Here is a 22235-nt window from a genome sequence, read left to right as displayed (position 1 = left end):
GGGTGTGCAGGAGGCAGCCAATCAATGATTCTCTCTCATCATTGATGTTTCTATCTCCCTCTCCCTCTCCCTTACTCTCTGAAAATCAATAAAAATATATTTTAAGAAAGAAAGAAAGAAAGAAAAAAAACACGTGAATGGGGAAACTGCTCAGGCTCCTTCTTCTCACTGGCTGCTGGAAAGAGCCACACTTGAAACCCAACTATAACAAGTTTAATTTTTTTTTTTGGGGGGGGGGGTTGGACGTGCTTAGAGAGAGGAAGGGAGAATCAGGAAGGGAAGGAAAGAGAGTGCTGGGGGAGGCAGGGAGGGAGAGAGAGAGAGAGAGAGAGAGAGAGAGAGATTTCTGTGAGATAGAAACATTGATCGGTTGCCTTCGGTACGCTCCCCAACCAGGGATCAAACCCAAAACCCAGGCATGTGCCCTGACCAGAAATCGAGCCAGCAACCTTTCAGAGCACAGGTGAGGCACAACCACCTGAGCCACGCTGGCGGGTGATCTGTAGCAAGTGTTTAGGTCGCTGAGCCCCTCAGTGTCTGTGGCCTCGGTCCTGACTCTATTTTGTGCCTCTATCTTGGTTTTTCTTTTTCCTTTCGTTCCTATTTCCTGTGCTACATGTTCCACATGCTTAAGCCGCCTGACATCCTTTTGGAGACAGGACAGAGGGTATATACAAACCTATCATCTGTCATTTGATCTTGGAGGGTAAGTGTTCACCTATCAGCCCTGCACCCTCCAATAGGGTCACATTGGTGGCTGTTAATGGTTTGAACTGAGACAAGTATAAGCATCAAATACACACTAGATTTCGAAACTTCACACAAGAATTTTTAAAATAATGTGAAATATACCATGCGTGATGTTTTATGTTGATTTCATATTGAATTTTTGGGTGTGTTGGGTTAAATGCGATATTATTAACATGAAGGCCACCTGTTTCTTCTTACCTTTTGAAATAAGGTCATGAGAACATTCACAACTAGAAACATGGCTCACATTTGTGTTTCACATGACTGGACAGCACTGATCTACAGTGTCTTTGACCCCTGGAAACTGGTTTGCAAAAAATCAGGCCGATTTTAGGGCAGGGAAAAAACTCTGTATGAGACTATGATGATGGATACGTGTCATTATACATGTGTCCAAACCCATAAAATGTACAAAACCAAGAGTGAAAACTAATGTAAACTGTGGACTTGGGGTGGTGTGTCAATGTTGGGTTATTGATTATCAGCATGCACCACTCTGGTGGGAGATGTGGGTAATGTGGGAGGCTCTGCAGGTGTGGGGGTGGGGGAAGGACATATGGGAAATCTCTGTATCTTCTGCTCAATTTGGTTGTGAACCTAAAACTGATCTGGGGTGGGGGGGGGGGGGGGAAATACCTTGAAAAAAAATCAGGCTCTTGAGCATGTGTTAGTCACCTCCACTAGGAAGCCTTCCTTGACTGCTTTGAACTAAAGAAGGAAACCCTGTCACACACTCCATGGCCCCTGATTCTTTAATATATATATTTTATTGATTTTTTACCGAGAGGAAGGGAGAGGGATAGAGAGTTGATGAGAGAGAAACATCGATCAGCTGCCTCCTGCACACCTCCTACTGGGGATGTGCCTGCAACCAAGGTACATGCCCTTGACCGGAATCGAACCTGGGACCCTTCAGTCCCCAGGCCGACGCTCTATCCAGTGAGCCAAACCAGCTAGGGCCATGGCCCCTGATTCTTGTATTTCTTGTGCCTGCCTATGTGTCCATCTTCCCTGCTAGCCGGAAGCCCCTAAAAGCAGGAGCTGTGTGGGCTGGCTCACCACCCCCTCCCCCAGCCCCTATCCCTGTGACTATCCACTCCAATTTCAAAGGTAATGAACCAGAAACCTAGGAAGGCTAGGAGATTTGCCCGGAACAAGGGTTGGCAAAAGACAGCCCATGGGCCTGAACTGGCCACCTATTTTTTTGTCTGGCCCATGAGCTAAGAAGAGTTTTGACATTTTTCAATGGTTGGAAAAACTCAAAATAAGATGACTATTTTATGACACATGAAAATAATTTGAAATGCAAATTTCAGAATGCATAAAGATTTATTGGCTCATTGCTACACCGGCGTTTGCATTACAGGGCAGGGGTCAATAGTCGTGACAGAGACCGTCGGGCCCAGAAAGCCAAAAATGTGTGTTACGTGGCCCCGTGCAAAAAGTTTGCTGATCGCTGGTCTCAGACCCTGCCTTTTCCCCAAGCCCCTCTTCCCTTCCAACCAAATCCAGAGCTGCCTCCTCACCACTCCTCAGCGAGCTAAACGCTACCTGCAGCGAGAAGGGACTCATCTTCAGAGGTGACCAGGAACCCCACAGCTTCCGGAAGCTTCCCCAGCAGGCTGTCTCCTTCCGAGGAAACCTGTGCAAAGTCAAATATCCCCATCAAGCATTTCCATAGGCTTAAGGGTTCAGGGTCAAGAGCTTGACGCAGGGCTGTTACCAGCAATGTGATCCTAAGCACATTCCTTAAACCCTGGGTGCCTCCGTTTCCTCATCTGTGAAATGGGTGATGAAACCAGGGCTGCCTCACAGGGCTATTGTGGGCTAAGAAGTGTGTAGAACGGTCCCCTCACCCCCCACCCCCAGGCACATAGTCAGCTCTTCCAAAGTGGCAGGTATTATTATTGTTGACATTGTTATTGTTGCAACAAACTCAGGGACCCAGAGAACATTCTAGCATTTGTTTTCTGCCCCAGAGGAGGTCTGGAGATCTCAAAAATCAAAACACAAGGCCGAGCCAGAGGAAGGAAGCACTGTTCTCCCCCATCCCGACTTGCAGAGATGAGCCGATTTTGATCAAATCTAAGAGGGAGATTCATTCATGAACCCTGATTCTCAGCCCCAATCCAGCTACTGGGTTTTGAGTGCCTGACTGCCATCAGCCCGGGTGCCAAAAGCATTACATTCGTTCTCTGCTGGGGCGAGAGGGAACAGGACACGTGGGCAGCCCAGGAAAGTGAGTCCTTTGCACCAATTCAAGCCAGGAATTTAAAAATATTGGTTCAACATTTATTTAGCAGGAGCAGGAGAAAGTGAATTTCTTTATGGATGTTACTGCTGACATTTTTAAACACATGATTTTTTTTAAAGTAAACTTTTTAACAATATATTTTTATTGATTTCAGAGAGAGGAAGGGAGAGAGAGAGATAGAAACATCAATGATGAGAGAGAATCGTGGATCGGCTGCCTCCTTCACGCCTCCCCACTGGGGATCGAGCTCACAACCTGGGCATGTGCCCCTGACCAGAATCAAACCTGAGACCCTTCAGTCCGCAGGCCAACGCTCTAGCCACCAAGCCAAACCGGCTAGGGCTTAAGTAAACATTTTAAAATATATATATTTTTATTGATTTCAGAGAGGAAGAGAGAGGGAGAGAGAGCTAGAAACATCAATGATGAGAGAGAATCATTGATCGGCTACCTCTTGCATGCCCCACACTGGGGATCGAGCCTGCAACCCGGGCATGTGCCCTTGACAGGAATCGAACCTGGGACCCTTCAGTCCACAGACCGATCGATGCTCTATTTATTGAGTTAAACCAGCTAGGGCTAAACACATGATTCTTTTATTTTTATTTATGTATTTTTAATCCTCACCCAAGGAGTGAGGATATTTTTTCGATTGATTTTTTTAGAGAGAGGGGAAGGGAGGGAGGGAGAAAGAAGAGAGAGAGATAGAGATAGACAGAAACATCGATATGAAAGAGACATATCCATGGGTTGCCTCTCACATACACCCGGACTCGGAGTGGGGATGAAACCTGCAACCCAGGTACATGCCCCTGACTGGGAATCGAACCCAGGACCCTCTCCACTGAGCATACCAGCCATGGCTAAACATGTGATTCTTTTAAAACTTAAAAAATTAAACAATAATACTGTATAAGATATTTTTAAAAGAAGAAATATCCAGCCCTCGCTGGTTTGGCTCAGTGAATAGAGCGTCGGCCTGTGGACTGAAGGGTCCCCAGTTCGATTCCAGTCAAGGGCATATGCCTGGGTTGCGGGCTCATCCCCAGTGTGGGGCATGCAGGAGGCAGCTGATCAATGATTCTCTCTCATCATTGATGTTTCTATCTTTCTCTCCCTCTCCCTTCCTCTCTGAGATCAATAAAAATATATTTCAAAAAAGAAAGAAAGAAAGAAAGGAAGGAAGGAAGGAAGGAAGGGAGGGAGGGAGGGAGGGAGGGAGGGAGGGAGGGAGGGAGGGAGGGAGGAAGGAAGGAAGGAAGGAAGGAAGGAAGGAAGGAAGGAAGGAAGAAAGAAAGAAAGAAAGAAAGACCCAGTGCACACCATGAGCATCTTTTCACCTTCCCTGTGTTCTTCCTTCTCCCCAGAAGGGACTGTTGTCCATTTGCATAGATACATGTTTACAGGAGCATCCTTTGTGGCACAATCCATCACAGATGTTTTGCAAGTTGCTTTTTCACTGAATGTATCTGGGACAGTGGTTCTCAACTGAGGGGTGATTTTGCCTCCCCAGAGGACATTGGGCAATGCCCGGAGACATTTTTGGTTGTGAAGATTGGGGAGATACTTTGTACCTAGTGGGTGGAGGCCAGGGATCCTGCTAAACATCCTGCCATGCACAGCACAGCCGCCCAAAGCAGGGGAGGACCTGGCCCCAAATGTCAATAGTGCCGGGGTAGGGGGTAGCATAGCGGTTAAGAGCATGGATCCTAGAGCTAGGCTTCTTGAGTTCAAATCCCACCTGTGAGCCTCTCTGTGCCTCAGTTTACCTATCTGTAACAAAGAAAATGGCAGCAGCTACATCTCGGCATTGCTTTGAGGGTTAAATAAGTTAACAAATAGAAAGTGCCTGGAATAATGCTTAGTACACAGCGAGCACTACCTGAAAATTTGTTGTCATTTCCATGAAGATAGCTCTAGCCCTGGAGTTGGTAAATCTTTCCTATAATGGGCCAGATAGTAACTATTTTAGACTTTGTGGCCATATGGTCTCAACTTTGCCGCTATGGCACAAACACAGCCACAGACAGCACATAAACAAACTAGAGGCCCAGTGCACAAGATTTGTGCACTGGGGGGGGGGGGGGCGGGCGGAGGGTGTCCCTCAGCCTGTCCTGTGCCCTCTTGCAGTCTAGACCCCTCGGGGGATGTCTGCCTGCTGGCTTAGCCCCGATGCCCCCCTGGGGACCAGGCCTAAGCCGGCAATCAGACATCCCTCTCACAGTCCAGGGCTCTTGCAGTCCGGGACCCCTCCCTCCTTACCGCCCGCCTACAGCGGAGGTGGGAGAGGCTCCTGCCAGCACAGCTGAGCTTGCCAGCTGTGAGCCTGGCTTCTGGCTCCCCCATAGGGGGAGCGCACTGACCACCAGGGGGCAGCTCCTGCATTGAGTGTCTGCCCCCTGGTGATCAGTGCATGTCATATCGACCGGTTGTTCTGCCATTCAGTCAATTTGCATATTATTATATAGGATGGATGTGGTGTGCCAATGGAACTTCATTTATGAATACTGAAATATGGATTCCATAGAATTTTTACACCACAAAATAAAAAATTTTTTTTCAACTACTAAAATTAGAAAAGCCATTCTTAGTTCATGGGCTACACAAAAACAGGCCATGGGCCACAGTTTCCTTACCACTGCTCAAGACTATCTGATTTTTGTTGTTGTTAATCCTCACCCAAGGATATTTTCCCATTGATTTCTAGAAAGAATGAAAGAGAAAGGGAAAGACAGAGAGAAATATCGATGTGAGAGAAACACATTGATTGGTTGCCTCTGCTAGTGCCCTGACCAGGGCCTGGGCTGGGAGGAGCCTGCAACTGAGGCACATGCCCTTGACCAGAATCGAACCCGGGACCCTTTGGTCCGCAGACCAACGCTCTATCCACTGAGCAAAACTGGCTAGGGCAAGACTATCTGATTGTGTTATAGCTACATAATCTTCCATTGTGTAGATATTCCTAAATTCATTTAACCACTTTCAATAGATGAACCTTTAAGATCATATCAGTGTTTTCCTGTTACATAGAGTGCTTCAGGAAATACCATCCTCTAGGCTGGTCGCATTTTTAAGTAAGAGGTGCATTCCTGAAGATCTCTGGTAATATAAGACATGCCTCGATTGCTCAGGGAGCTAAGAGGCCATGAGGTTCAGACGTGTGGAGCTCTGGGATGATTCTCTAGCGGCCATATTCCTCCCCTCATCAAACTCTCAGCTCCTTGGCACCTGTTTCCATGACACCACTATTTTCCTTAAAATGCCTACCTCTCCACCATGATATCCCCTATCCCCTCTATCTTTCCCTTTCCATCTAGGATATCCTTCTTGCTGCAAGGATGCCTCCCTCGGGGAGCCTTCCCAGGTTACCTCTTCCAGAAGTATTTGTTCCTTCCCCCATCCAACACACTACCTCTACCTCTACTGAAAACACTCTGTTCCTCTTAGTGTGGCTATGTCATTGGCAAGCTCATCTCCTTCCCTAAGTTGCGCTTTTTTTTTTTTTTAATTGACTTTTAGAGAGAGAGAAAGGGAGAGGGAGAGAGAGAAACATCAATGTGAGAATGAAACATCGATTGGCTGCCACCTGCACACCCCCTACTGGGGACTGAGCCCACAGCCTGGGCATGTGCCCTGATCAGGAATAGAACCGGCAACTTTTTGGTGCATGGGTCAATGCCCAACCAACTAACTACACTGACCAGGGCCTACGTTGAGTTCATGAGGGTGCAGGTGGACTCCTTGTTCTTCTACAGCCCCTCCAGTGCCTGGTATGATACCCCTGTTTCTCCACCCAAGACTCCTTATATAACTTGCTATTGGTGGCCCATGAATATCCCTTCAAGGTTCTTTTCTATTCCTGAAGGTTGCTTACTGCACTCTGCAGCTCTGCACCTGGGTTGGTATTTTTTCTGACTCCCCACCCCCATCCCGCCATCACACTTGGCCCCTGTATGGATGCTCTTGGAAGTGTCCAGCCACTGATGGAGCTGGTGGGTAGTCCCCCAGCTCCTGGCTCCTCTGTGGGGACAGCTCTAAAGCACAGTCTTACACTGTCTCCCACATCATCTTCAGCAGGACTGAGTGCCAACAATTGCCTGCATTGGCCATCCCCCAGGAGACACCAATAGATGTTTCCTGAACTCCACTGAATTGTGAATCTCTAGGATTAGGAAGCTAAGTGTCATTTATTAAAAGATCAACAGTGAGATGGTTTCTCCCAACTTCTAGGACATCTGAACACTTTAGAGTTGAGTGAATGTTGGCATCATTTATATATATAAAAGGCTAATATGCAAAGTGTCCCCACAGGAGTTTGACCGGGAGACCAGGAGTTCTATCACTCGCTATGATGTGCGCTGACCACCAGGGGGTGGCATGAAATGAAGGAAGGCCCTGGCCAGCAGCCGGAAGGCCCCTATCAGCCCTGATCGCCGGCCAGGCCTAGGGACCCCACTGGTGCACGAATTCATGCACCGGGCCTCTGGTATTCAATAAAGTTGCTTACCAAACAGATGGAGCCCTTGCTGAACCCAACAACCATGTGTCCTGGTTTCTGGACTGAGACCCCACAGGTAGGTGTTTCTTCTTTGATGCTGGACAAGTGTTGCTTCCCCTGCACTTTTCCTGTGGCTGAGCTCCACAGACTGACCACACTGCCTTCAGACACCGTCAGCAGCGTGGCCTGGGAAGCCAGCGCTGCCGTGCAGATCCAGGGGTCGGAGGCATCTCCCCGGATATGGAAAATCAGCTCTGCAGTTTCCAGATTCCAAGCATTGACCTAACAGAAGGATGACAATGACGAGAAAACTCAGCAGGACACCTAGGCTGCAAGGTTTCCAGAGTCAAATGCAAGACCTGTTCTTTTTCAGAGTTGATGCATTTTATTTTCAACGCTCTGCTAGTTCCCAACGTAAGGGGGTGGGAGAGAGGTATCCTGAATCGGATCCTAGAAGAGCAAAAGGACATCTGTGGAATATTTAATGAAATCCAAATAAAGCCTGGAATTAGGTTGATAGAAGTTATCAGTATTAATTTCTGAGCCCTGGCCGGTTTGGCTCAGTGGATAGAGCGTCGGCCTGCGGACTGAAGGGTCCCAGGTTCGATTCCGGTCAAGGACATGTACCTTGGTTGCGGGCACATCCCCAGTAGGGAGTGTGCAGGAGGCGGCTGATCGATGTTTCTCTCTCATCGATGTTTCTAACTCTCTATCCCTCTCCCTTCCTCTCTGTAAAAAATCAATAAAATATTTTTAAAAAATATTAATTTCTGAGTTTTGACAAATGTAGTTATGTAAGATGTTGATATTAGAGAAGGCTGGATCAAGGGCATGTGGGAACTCTTTATAACATCTTAAAACTTTGCATAAATCTAAAATTGCTGCAAATAAAAAGGTTTATTAATAGAACAAAAGTCAGGTATACCATATGCATTGACATATATGTCCATTACAAGTAATTATTGATTAAAGAAGTTTTCCTGTTTAACTTCACAAAAAAGTATCTTTTTATCAGCAGTAACCATTTAAATAGTAAACATTTGCCCATTAATTTTACTTCTAGGGTTTATGTTAAAGAAACAAGGAGAGATACAAAAAATATGCATCAGGCAAGTTATCTCAGTTATTTGAAAGCTCCACTGGACACAACCTATATGTCCAACAGTAAAGGATCAGTTAAATAAACTATAGTGGAGGCAGGCGATGGAATCCTATGAAATCACTAAGATGCTCTTTTTGAAGAATGTTTAAGGGTATGAGCCAATGAAAATAGCTTTATAAAACTGCATATATGTTTTTATCCCAATTTTGTTTTATACACACACACACACACACACACACACACTTGCATGCACATACACACATACACATACACCACAGAAAGTAAAATTATGTAAATGTTAACAGTGTTTATCTTTGAGACTATCTGTTATTACTCATTATTTCTTTACTGTTGTTTCCAAACTTTTGCTGATAACAAAGATGATTTCTATAATCAGTTTTGAAATCAACCAACTCTTCTCCAATACCTAAGCCTGCACTGCCCAGTAACAATATAATGCAAGCCTCGTGTGACCACATTTTTATTAGCCACCTTGGTTACCTTGGAGCCAGATGCTGAGTACACAACCTTCCTTGCTTCGTCCACATGAAGGCTCTGAGGTACAGCGGGATCTTCTGAGCCTCCATCCCAAATGGTGAATTTCTCCTGGCCGGAGAGTAGGTGCCACAAGCGCAGGGTGCGGTCCCTGGAGGCGGAGATGGCCTGCGTCCCTCTGGCAAACACGCTCACACACCTCACCTCGCCTGCAGCAGGCCAGGGTGGGAGAGGATATTAGCTGGGAACCGTCTGACCTTCCAACTACCAAAATGCCTGTTGGCGTGGAAATCCCTGGTTTACCAGAGAAAAGATGGATAGGTTTGAACATACCAAGTTAGAAATCATGAAATGTAGCAAAGCTAAAGTGAGAGTGTAACAACTGGCTGGGATTAAATCAACTGCCCAGCTGCTGAATCTGTGATAAACAGAGATTATTGAACTAAATGAAAGTTCCGCATCATCCAGGGAGTGTAAGAAAAGCAAGGTAGGATTATAGACTGTATAATTTTGGAGAGAGGTTTTCTAAGCAAAACATGAAATTTCGAAGACATAATGGGGAAAAAAATTAACCAATTGGATTACATAAAAATGTAAAACTTCAGGAGGTAAAATGTAACTGAAAGGCATATGACAGATTGGAAGAAAATATTTGCAGTATATAACAGTCACGTGGAGACTCTCCTTAATAAACAAAACGTTCTTACAAATAAGCAAGAAAAACACAAATAACCTCACAAATTGGACAAGGAATATAAACAGGAAATTGACAGACACAGCAGGGTAGACAATAAGCATTATGAAATGATGCTCAACCTCATAGTCACCACAGAAATGCAAGATGAAATACTAATACTATTATTATCCATCATATTGGCAAAAATTTTATAGATTGATTGCTGGAGTGCTGGCAAAGACATAAGAAATCAGCTATTCTCCTACCTTGCTAATGGGAGTTTAAGTTGACATATATTTGTAAGAAGGTAATTTGGTGCTATTTATTAAAAGTTAAAATGGGCAATCTCTTGGTTTTGATAATATACTATGATTATGTAAGATGTTGTCGTTCGGGTGAATAAAGGGTACACAGGAGCTCTGTACTATTTTAGTTGGCAACTTTTTGTGAGTCTATAAGTATTTCAAAATAAATAGCTAAGAAAAAGAAGAATAAAGGAAAAGTGTGCATACAATTTGACTCAGAAATCCCACTTCTATTAATGTCTTACAGAAATAAGAGTATAAAAGGACTTTAATTATATCATTGTTTTATATGAAGATATTATGCAGGCATTAAAAATAAAAAGATATATATATCTACACTAATAAAAGAGAAACATGCAAATTGGGGTCACTCTGCTATGCCCACCAGCCAATCGGATGAGTATGCAAATTAACCCAACAAAGATGGCGGTTAATTTGCATACGCAGACTGAAGGCTCCGGTGGAGCGAAGACTGAAGAGGCCTGGCTTCTCCACTGCGGCCTGAGCGAGCTGCCGGAGCGAAGGCCTGGGTCCCGGGTGCTGGAGGAAAACCGGTGCCCGCAGCCAGGGGAAGGGAAGGCCTATTGCAAGAATCTCTTCATGCAACCGGGCCTCTAGTGTATATATGAAATCAGTTGACCACGATAATCATTATTATTTTAATAGCCAATACTACTGCTTCTATGTGCCAAGCATAGCTGTAAGTGGTTTGCATACATTAAATTCCTTTAATCCTTGTAACAACAGTGTGAGATATGACTATTGTCCCATTATACAGATGTGGAAACTGAGGCTCAGCAGAATAGAGTAACTTATCCAAAGCCACCTGGTTAATAAGTAATGGAGCCACTATTTGAACCCAGAGCCCAAGTTCTCAATCACTACAAAATATTATAATATTATATTATGATAAAAGCAAGTTGCAGCACAGTATATAAAATAGCATGATCTGTTTTTTGACAAAAGTATATGAGCCCATAGAGAGTTACGTTAGCATACGCCTGGAGAAAATTCGCTATTGGCATATGACAAACTGTGAACACTGATCACTTCCAGGAGGAGATTGAAAGGGGGAGAGACTAAAGGAAGGGAGTTTTAGGTCTTTATCATTTAAATTCCAACAAGATAGTGGGTGATTTTTATTTGTTGCAATTTGAGTATTTTCAAGCAACATTTTTATAAATAGTAATGCTTTATAATATATCCCCATAGATAACACTATATTACCATTAACACGAATTAGAGATATATACATGATATGGAAAAAGGTAAAATATATGCTGTTAACTGAAAAAACAAACATGGTTGCAAAAGCTTATATGACTATGCCACATAATGACATTTTGGTCAACAACTGCATATACGATGGTGGTCCCATAAGATTATAATGGAGCTGAAAAATCCCTATGGCCTAGTGCAGTGGTCGGCAAACCGCGGCTCGCGAGCCACATGAGGCTCTTTGGCCCCTTGAGTGTGGTTCTTTCACAAAATACCATGCGCAGAAGTTGGTTTTCGGCCTGGGCAAGTCTATTTTGAAGAAGTGGTGTTAGAAGAAGTGGGGGGCAAGAATAAACTCAAAATGGATAAAGGACTTAAATGTACGACAGGAAACCATAAAAATTCTAGAAGAATACAAAGGCCATAAAATCTCAGACATATGCCAAAGCAATTTCTTCACTGATACAGCTCCTAGGGCAGTTGAAACTAAAGAGAAAATGAACAAATGGGACTACATCAAAATAAAAAGCTTCTGCACAGCAAAAGAAACCATCAACAAAACAAGAAAACCCACTTCATGGGAAAACATATTTGCCAACGTCATATCTGATAAGGGCCTAATCTCCAAAATTTATAGGGAACTCATACAACTTAACAAAAAGAAGATAAACAATCCAATCAAAAAATGGGCAAAGGAGCTAAATAGACACCTTTCAAAAGAGGACATTCAGAAAGCCAAGAGACATATGAAAACATGCTCAAAGTCACTAATCATCTGAGAGATGCAAATCAAAACAACAATGAGGTACCATCTCACACCTGTCAGAATGGCCATCATCAACAAATCAACAAACGACAAGTGCTGCAGAGGATGTGGAAATAAGGAACACTTGTGCACTGCTGGTGGGAATGCAGACTGGTGCAGCCACTATGGAAGACAGTATGGAGTTTCCTCAAAAAATTGGAAATGGAACTCCCATTTGACCCTGTGATCCCACTTCTAGGAATATATCCCAAGAAACCAGAAACACCAATTAGAAAGGATATATGTACCCAGATGTTCATAGCAGCACAATTCACCATAGCTAAGATCTGGAAACAGCCTAAGTGCCCATCAGTAGATGAATGGATTAGAAAACTGTGGTACATCTACACGATGGAATACTATGCTGCTGTAAAAAAGAAGGAACTCTTACCATTTACAACGGCATGGATGGAACTGGAGAGCATTATGCTAAGTGAAACAAGCCAGTCAATGAAGGAAAAATACCACATGATCTCACTCATTCATGGATAATAAAGACAAACTTTTGAACAATAATAGATACAGAGGCAGAGCTGCCTCAAACTGATTGTCAAACTGCAGTGGGAAGGCCAGGGAGGGTTGGGGGACAGGAGGGAGGGGAGTAAGAGATCAACCGAAGGACTTGTATGCATCTATATAAGCATAACTAATGGACATAAGACACTGGGGGGTAAGGGAGGGCAGGGGTTTGTCAAGGGCGGGGGGGAAAAAAGGACACTTATGTAATACCCTTTGTAATACTTTTAGCAAAAAAAAAAAAAAAGAAGTGGGGGGTGTCAGTCAGTCGGTCAGTTGGGAGGGCAACGGGGAGACGCGGCGAGGGGGAAGCATGCGTGATTCATGTACGAGTTGAGTGAGCAGGTCAGCCAGTAGTCTCATTGTGCAGTGGTTAGTGCTAGTCGCGTCTGCAAATCGAGTGCGGGTGACAAAAGTACCCACTCAAAGCATGAAATTACCTGTATTTTTCCAACCAGCTGCAAATCCTACAGGTATTTTTGTCATCAATTTAAGAATTGTAATTATTTTGTGTTGGTGGCTTTATTATTATTTTAGCAAAGGCCAGCTTAGGAGTACCCTAATTAAGTTAATAACAATGTACCTACCTATATAGTTTAAGTTTAAAAAATTTGGCTTTCAGAAGAAATTTCAGTCATTGTACTGTTGATATTTGGCTCTGTTGACTAATGAGTTTGCTGACCACTGGCCTAGTGACATTGTAGCCATTGTAGTGCAATGCCTCACTCACGTGTTTGTGATGCTGCTGGTGTAAACAGACCTACTGCGCTGCCAGCTGTATACTATGATGCTCCCACAATGATGAAATTGCCTAACGACCCATTTCTCAGAGCAGATTCTTTTCGTTAAGTGGGATATGACTATAAAACCATGCCCTAGCCGGCTTGGCTCAGTGGCTAGAGCGTCAGCCTGCGGACTGAAGGGTCCCAGGTTCGATTCCGGCCTAGGGCACATGCCTGGGTTGCGGGCTCGATCCCCAGTAGGAGGTGTGCAGGAGGCAGCCGATCAATGATTCTCTCTCATCATTGATGTTTCTATCTCTCTCTCCATCTCCCTTCCTCTCTGAAATCAATAAAGAAATATATTTAAAATAAAAAATAAAACCAAACACCCCTTGAGGAAGGGAATCAAACCTGCAGCCTTTTGATGTACAGGACGATGCTCCAACCAACTGAGCCAGGGCAGGGTGCCCCTTTAAATTGTACATCCAAAGCGTGTGCCTCACTCCTCTCACCCTAGTCTTAGCCCTGGTCTGTTTCTCTTCAGCCTCCAGAACAGGGCCTGGTGTGCAGTGGACAGTCAATGATTGATCAAATGAATGAACTACAGTGGTGATGGGACTCTGCAGAAGTGAAAACTTCACTGTGCCAAACAAACTGCACAGATGTCCACAGTGCTCCACCCTCCCTGACCTATACCTTCTGCAGTGTGGCTCTCCTCCTCCCATCAAGAGATAAAGTCTATGTCCCTGCTCATTGATTTTGGACTGTTCTCGTGACTTCCTTTGGCCAGCAGAATGTGACAGGGTGCCAGCTCCAAGGACAGTGCCGGGCCTTAAGAGACCTTGTGCTTGCCCTCTAGAGACCCTGCCTCTGCCCCCGCTCGCCTGCTGGAGGGTGGGAGACCGTGTGGAGCACAGTTGAGTTGTCTCAGCTGAGAACATCCTGGACCAATCAGCTCCCACATGCCTCACGAACGCATCACAGATGCATGAGCAAGCCTGGTTCAGACCAGAAGAGCTGCCCCGCTCGGTCCAGCCTGACTTGTCAATTCACAGAAGGTGAGCTGCATCAACAGCTATTGTTTGAAGCTACTGTGTTTTGGGGTGCTTTGTTGTGTGGTGATCACTAACAGATGAGGATCAAAGCCAGGGTTTTGATACAGAGAATTGGGAGTGGAGGGGATCTGGGGACTGACTGATGGATGTGGGACACCAGGAGGAAGGTGATCCTAAGCCACATGCCGAGCCTCACCTGTGTGTCCAGTTAGAATGTGGATCACCTGATGCTCTTCCGTGTCCCACACAGCCACGATGCCATCCTGGGTGCCAACCACGAGCAGCTTCTCTTCCAGGCTCCACGCCATAGCAGTGATGCCTACAGCCCACAGAAGACAACAGTGAGGACATCAGCTCCCAGGTACAAGTGCTCAGCCATGAGGTCCTCTAACGGGCCCCCACTTCACAGATAGGGAAACTGAGGCACGGACAGATTCAGTCCCTGTCCAGACCCACACACCTAGGAAGTAGCAGAGCCAGGACTTCGAAGCCAGAGCTGTCAGTAATCACTGACAGCCCTGTACTCCAAAGGGCTGCAGGTTTGATCACACCATCACACCAGATTCAGATCTCAGCTATAATATTTATGTTGCTCTTGGGGACTAAACCATAACTTGGTCATAAGTGTATCTCTAGTTCAGCAGTTCTCACCCAGGGGCAATTCTGCTCCCTAGGGAACACTGGGCTGTAATGTGAGAGAATAATGAACTATTTTATTTAATTTAAGCCGCTATTATTTTGGCCTTTGTTACAACATTTGAACTGTATCCTAACAAATACACAGTGTTTTCCATTAAACCAGATTCAGTCTCAGAATCCTTCTCAATACAGCATTATAGTGGCTGACCCTAAATCAATTGTCCCATTAATTGTACTTAATGTTGCTTAGAATTTCTATTTTGGAAGCATTATGCCTTGGGAGTATAGCTTTCCCTATAAGGCAACTGGCATAAAAGTGTTCTGAGCTGCAATAACTGACAGTTGAACCACAAGCTAATTGTATTCAGTGGCCTCCTGATCAATGCAAGAGATTGTGGGTGAGCAGAAAAAGGAATGGATGAATGGCGGTGGGCTGGTGGATGGATGGATGGATGGATGGATGGATGGATGGATGGATGGATAGATGGCTGGTTAGATGAGTAGGTGAGTGAATAGATAGGTATTTTTTTGAATAGATAGGTATTAAATGGGTAGACAGATGAGTCAATTGGTAGATGGGTAGGCAAACTGGTTGAATGGCTGAGTGTATGGATGGGTGGAAGGTAAGTGAGTGGATGGAAGATGGCCAGATGAGGAAATAGGAAGATAAGTGGTGTGGATAGAGGGATGGAAGGAAGGTGACTAATGGAAGTATGAGTGGTGATGGGTGGATGGATGGAAGGAAGGAAGAAATGTAGAAAGGGGGGTGGATGAATGGATGGATGGATAATTGATGGAAGGATGGATAAGACAGACAGATAGATATATGAATGGAAGGAAGGGAAGAGAGGTTGATGGATAGATGAATAGATGGATGGAAGGAAGGAAGCAAGAAGGAAGGGAAGGAGGGAGAAAAAAAGAAGGAAGGAAGGAAAGGACAGATGGAAGGAAGAATGAATGAATGGACAAATGGATGACAAATGAATAGAGAGAATGAAATTCTCTTGACCCACTGACATTCCTGTGTCCCAGGGAATCTACAAGTTCTATCAGCATCTCAGGGGCCAGTCAGGCACCAGCTCTTAGCTTCCTGACTCACTAGCATCAGCCTGTAAATTGCAGACACTCTGTAGGATGGGCACTAAATTCTTAGAGACAAGAGCCCTGAGGCAGTTGGCACCCCTCACTCTGGGCTCATTAGCAGTCTTCACACTAGTAGTCTATAGGCCCTGTGGACTGTAGACTCAGCATGAGACAGTGGGGGCAGCCTTGTGGGCACCCTCGGGGCCTCCAGACTGGCAGAGGGGAGCCCCAGAGAGTTGCCTGAAACAACTATCCTCCCTTGTTCCCAGGCAAGGTGGGGGGGCCTGGTAGCACTTTTGTTACACTGGGGAGACCCACCTTTGTGACAGCCAGTGAGGGTCGCCCGGAGGGGTCCTCCTGGGGGCTGGAGGAATCCTCCGAGAGGCACCAGCACAGGGTGTGGGCACTCCCGGAACCAGCGTTGGGCCTGTTGGCACAGCTCTCCCACCAGTGCCGGATGAGAGGTGGCGAAGAAATGGAGTCTGGCCAGGATTTCTGTATATAGGATGCTCCTCTCTGCAACAGAGGGGACTCCAGTTAAAGGGAGGGGCTCTGCTTTTCCGGGTCAAGCGCTCCCCCTTTCGCCCAGCATCCTCTCCTGCCCCTTATCCAGGCACATTTGCCCCTACTTCAAGTGCGCAAGGTGGTTTCCAGCCTTTGGGCCTCTGCCTGGAACGCCTTCTTCCCCTCCCCTTTCTCATGCCGACCATCTCATTCTCATCTCAGCTCAAAGGTCACTTCTGAAAAAAAGCGTTCTCCAGTCCAACCCCCCAGTCCGCACAGTCCCCACCCCAGGCCTTATCACAGTCGCAATCTGGCATTTCTTTGTGTGTTTATTCAGGGGCCCAGCCACCCCCACTACCCTAGACCTGGAGTTTCCTGGAAACAGGACTAATGTTTGTCTTATTCATTTCTGTGTCCTTACTGCCTAGAACCTTATAGACACCCAACAAGTCATTTCCCCAGCACTTCACAGTTACATAGCGTATTAGTTTCTTGTGGCTGCTGTAACAAAAGGCCACAAACCGGACGGCTTAAAACAACAGAACTTTATTCTCTCCCAGTTCTGGAGACGAGAAGTCCACAGTCAAGGTGTCGGCAGGACTGTGCTCCCTCTGGAGGCTCTAGGACAGGGTACTTCCTTGTCTCTTCCAGCTTCTTGGGGCTCCAGGCGTCCTTGGCTTGTGGCTGCATCACCCAGATCTCTGCCTTCATCTTCACACAGCCTTCTCCTCTGTGTGTCTCCATGTTTCCTCCTTTTCTGTTTCAAATCTCTCTCTGCTTCCTTTTTATAAGGATACTTGTGATTTCATTGAGGGTCCACCTAGATAATCTGGCATGAACTCTTCATCTCATGATCCTTAACTTAATCATGTCTTTTGTCCTATAAGGTGATTGTCATAGGTTCCAGGCATTAAGAAGTGAATATATATTTGGGGTGAGGGGTTGGCAGTTTTTTCTGCCTACCACACAGGTGTATTATCAGTATTATCCCAAGTTTATCAAGGGGAAAATTGGGACACAGAGAGGTTGATCAATTTGCATAAGGTCACACAGCCAGTCAGAGGCAGGAATCTGACCCAAAGAGTTTGATTCCAATGCTAAGTAAAGACCAAGGACACTGAAGGCAGACAGTTTATCTGTCCCTGTCGTAGGGCCCCGGGGCAGTAGTGGCAATGGCCTGTGCCTTGGTTTGCTGGTGAGTGAAATGGGGCAGAGCCAGGACCGAGGGCAAGTGCCTCACTCGTCATGGATGCAGAATTTAAGGTGGTGCCTATGAGCTCAGCCATTAAGGTAAATATAATTTTAATGCCATATTTTAAAAATAAAAATGAATGCACTTAAAACCCATTGTAAAAAACATGCCTCTGATTCATAGAAAAGAAACAGCATGTGGCCAGGCGGTTACTGAATTTCCCCAGAGCAAACAGGATGTGGGGGTGGAGGGGCGGTGTGTGTGTGTGGGGGGGGGGGGGGGCGGGGATGGGGAGAGGGTATGAGAGCTGTGCACGTGGCTGAGAGCACATTTTCCAGGAAGATTCCCCCTAAACAAAGGGAGGTGGAATCAGCTAGAAAGTCAGCCCAATTTTTTTTAATGGCTCAATGGGAGACAGCAGGACTAGGCAACTACTAGGAAACAGGTGACCAAATAGTACTCAGCCAATGAGGAACCGGAGGAGGGACTAAATAGGTTATGATCCCTGCCCCAGCTGTGTTCCTGCACAATGGGTGCCTGCTCTGGAGAGTGGTATTAAAAGTCTCCTTTCACCCTAACCGGTTTGGCTCAGTGGATAGAGCGTCGGCCTGTGGACTGAAGGGTCCCAGGTTCGATTTCGGTCAAGGACATGTACCTTGGTTGCGGGCACATACCCAGTAGGGAGTGTGCAGGAGGCAGCTGATTAATGTTTCTCTCTCATCCATGCTTCTAACTCTCTATCCCTCTCCCTTCCTCTCTGTAAAAAAAATCAATAAAATATATTAAAATAAAATAAAATAAAAATAAAAGTCTCCTTTTGCCATGCTTCTGTTTCCCGGTCTGTCATTGGAAATTCGGACAGGTGAGCCATGTCTCACACCATGATGAACAAATTATAGTCTTTTAAATAAAAACTGGGTAGTAAATGGCACCACGCCAGGTCATCTTGGAGCCAAGGCAATAGAAGTCAGTAATATCCACCCATTGTTAGGAGCTGAAAGTTCTGGAATGTGCAGAGATCAGATGGTTGCCCAGCTGGGTCCTCTGGTGGCAACATTTCGTTTCTACATCTCCTTGTGCTGGGGGAGCCACAAGTTGTCAATCAAGGATGCTGCAAAGAACGTGCTGTATTTGGGACTTTTCATTCTTCCCTTAAACCAGGCAGCTGTGCGCAAGGCCGTTTCCCTGGGAAATCACTCCCTCTGAGGGTTACAACTCCTGGTGAGCATGAATGTGCGAGAAATGCATCACTAATGGTGGACACCAGCGCCTTCCCCTTGGATGGGACCCTAGACACACTTTATTCACAGATGACGGAAGGCGAGGCTCACTCATTACAGAAATGCTTGTCCAAGGCTCTTCACGTCGACAATATTGATGCTGTCGTGCGACAGGGAAAAGACCCTCGATGGCACCATGGGGACAGGCTGTGCATGAACGGACTTACCTACCCGTCCAGGCAGCCCTAGGTGGGAGGGCCAATCATCATTCCGTTTTGGTAGAGCCCTGGTTGAGAATGGAAAACTGAGGATTGCAAGGCAGGGGTGGGGTGGGGTGGGGTCGGGTCGGGTGGGGAGGATCAGAGGCCTGCAAGGTCACACTACCAGGAAGTGGTAGAGCCCTGATTTAAATCAACACAGTGGGGCTCAAACTCCATGCACTTGGCCAGTACTGGTCTATGAGTGTGTGTGTGTGGGGGGGGGGGCAGATTTGGCAGAAGCAGGTGGATGACACCCCTACACTCACGGAGCTCAAGCTGGTGGGGCAGACAGGAAGAGGAAACCAGCAGAAATAATAAGTAAGAGCTAAGACAGATGGAAGCAGGGTGCAGTGATGGAAAAAGAAAGGGCTGGCGGGGGGTGGGAGGGTGTTCAGCTTCAGTGATGGCTGGCAGGCTTCTTGGAGGAGGAGCATTTGGCTGAGCTCTGAGGGAACCATGGGAGGGATATAGAAATTCGCACCTTTATAAAACCCTCTAATCAAAACCTGGTGGGAATCATGTGATAAAGGCCACCCAGGCCACATCGCACTCATTAGAATGCCCTTTAAAAAAATCAGAATATTTCAAGTGTTGGTGAGGACATAGGAAAATGGAACCCTTGGACACTGGTGGTGGGGTTGCAAAATGGTGCAGCTGCTATGGAAAACGGTACGGAAGCTCCTCAAAAAGTTAAGCACAGAATCCCACTTCTGAGTATACACCAAACGAATTGAAAGCAGTCTTGCCTGGCCAGCGTGGCTCAGTGGTTGAGTGTCCACCTCTGAACCAGCAGGTCAGGGTTCGATTCCCGGTCAGGGCACATGCCCGGGTTGCAGGCTCCATCCCCAGTGTGGGGCCTGCAGGAGGCAGTTGATTGGTGGTTCTTTCTCATCATTGATGTTTCTATCTCTCTCTCCCTCTCTGAAATCAATAAATAGATATATATTTTTATTTAAATCTGTGGCAATGTGTTTTCTCTCCCGTTATATCAAGTGTTGACCTTCTTTCCTTGATTTTACCTGAACTACCACCTATCTGGTCCTTTCTAGAACCGGCGCTGGGCCGGGCGAGGGGATAGACACAGCTTTGGTAGTTTTCACTCCAAAGCTCTACCGAGTTCAACTGAAAGTTCTAGAGGCTGGACTAGGAGCAAGCCCAAGGGTGTGGACAAGAAAGGTATGCTGGGTAGTAAAAATCCAGCAGGTGGCTCAGTGAGGAGTGGGCTTCTAGTGGTCAGTACAGAGCGGACCCCCGCCAGGCCCGCCCGACTCACCCAGGCCCCGGAGCTCCACGGCCGGGCGGCACAGCTGGAGGGCTTCTCGGACCAGGCCCACCTCGGGGCAGTCCACGTGAGGGGCACACAGGTCAAAATCGTCCAACAGGCTCTCGATGCCCCCGGAGACACCTCGGCAGGAAATCCAGCTCATGCTGCCTGCGGGGAGAAGGGCTGTGAGGTGGGCTCCCAGGGCTCCTCACTCTTGCACAGCTGACACGGGGCCCAGTGATCTCTGCGGCAGGCAGTCCTGTGCACTGCAGGGTGTGGAGCAGGATCCCTGGTCCCCACCCACCAGAGGCCAGTAGCATCCCCCTGAGTCATGATGATCAAAAACATAAACATTGGCAAGTGTTCCCTGGGGGGCCGAATCACCCCTGGTTGGGAATCACAGGGATGAATGAGTGATAGAGAGAAACATACATACATACATGCAGACATAGATACATATATACATAGATATATACATAGACATATACATACATACTAGTAGAATAGATACATACATGCATACATACATAGAATAGATAAATAGATGGATAGACAGAAAAATGGATAAATAAATGACAGATGGAAAGACAAAGATGATAGACATAGATGATAGAGATAGAAATGATAGACAAATATAAATGGTAATTAGAGATAGAGATAATCCTATCTAATAAAAGAGAAACATGGTAATTAGCGTATGACCGCTACCCTTCCCATTGGCTAATCAGGGCGATATGCAAATTAACTGCCAGCCAAGATGGCGAAGAGAACATGAGGCTTGCTTGCTTCAGTGAAGGAGGACTCCAATGTTCCCCGCCTGCCTTGCCGGCCTCTGAGCTGGCAGTTTGAAACATTGTAACAAATATAGAAGCTAAACAAAACCCCAGAAACCAGCTTTCAGCCGGCCGGGATCTCAGATTTGGAGATGATACAGTGTTTCAATTATAGAACTGAAACAAACCAGATACCTGCTTTCAGCAGCAGAGGCCTTGGCCCAGAATAAAAAAAAAAAAAGAAAAGAAGGAGCGGTTGGGAGCTTCAGTCACCCACCAGCCTGAAAACAGCCCTCAGCCCCTCACCCAGACTGGCCAGGCACCCCAGTGGGGAACCCCACCCTCAAGGGTGTGTGACCAGCTGCAAACAGCCATCATTCCCTCATCCAGGCTGGCCAGGCACCCCAGTGGGGACACCCACCCTGATCCAGGACACCCTTCAGGGCAAACCAGCCAGCCCCTACCCATGCACCAGGCCTCTATCCTATATAGTAAAAGGGTAATATGCCTCCCAGCACTGGGATCAGCGGAGCTGCGAGGCCTCCCGGCACCGGGATCAGCGTGACAGGAGCAGCGCCCAAACCCCTGATCGCCCTGTGGCTCTGTGTGTGACAGGAGGCGGGGCCACAACCTCCCTATCTGCCCTGCTCTGTTCATGACAGGGGAAGGCGCCCCAACCCCCTGATCAGCCCTGCTCTGTGCCTGATAGGGGGGAGCTCCCCAACCCCCTGATTGCCCTGCGGCTCTGTGTGTGACAGAGTAAGGCACCCCCCCCCCCCACGGGCCCTGCTCTGTGTGTGACGGGATAGAGCCATAACCTCCCCATCGGCCCTGCCCTGAGTGTGAGAGTGGCGGCGCCCAATCCCCTGATCGGCCCTGCTCTGTGGGTGATAGAGGGCGGCGC

At 46.7% G+C, this 22235-nt stretch overlaps 1 protein-coding gene across 2 annotated transcripts in view; it reads right to left on the bottom strand.

The window, feature by feature from the left end:
* NWD1 (NACHT and WD repeat domain containing 1) overlaps positions 1-22235 on the bottom strand; it is a 72204-nt gene that overhangs the window by 16403 nt on the left and 33566 nt on the right. The window contains exons 10-15 of one of the 2 annotated variants that reach the window (XM_070416331.1): positions 20568-20726; positions 16437-16634; positions 14593-14715; positions 9097-9308; positions 7512-7784; positions 2302-2392 (exon numbers count right to left, since the gene is read on the bottom strand). In XM_070416331.1, coding sequence (XP_070272432.1) covers positions 2302-2392; positions 7512-7784; positions 9097-9308; positions 14593-14715; positions 16437-16634; positions 20568-20726 — 1056 coding nt within the window. The remainder of the gene's footprint in view (positions 1-2301; positions 2393-7511; positions 7785-9096; positions 9309-14592; positions 14716-16436; positions 16635-20567; positions 20727-22235) is intronic. The other variant, XM_070416332.1, reaches the window with a different exon arrangement.

This window comes from Myotis yumanensis, unplaced genomic scaffold (genome assembly GCF_028538775.1).
Source record: "Myotis yumanensis isolate MYYU_CA2020_CCGP unplaced genomic scaffold, mMyoYum1.0.hap1 SCAF_5, whole genome shotgun sequence".
NCBI lineage: Eukaryota > Metazoa > Chordata > Mammalia > Chiroptera > Vespertilionidae > Myotis > Myotis yumanensis.
The sequence above is the reverse complement of the archived record's forward strand: the minus strand, read 5'-3'. Positions and strand labels throughout refer to the sequence as shown.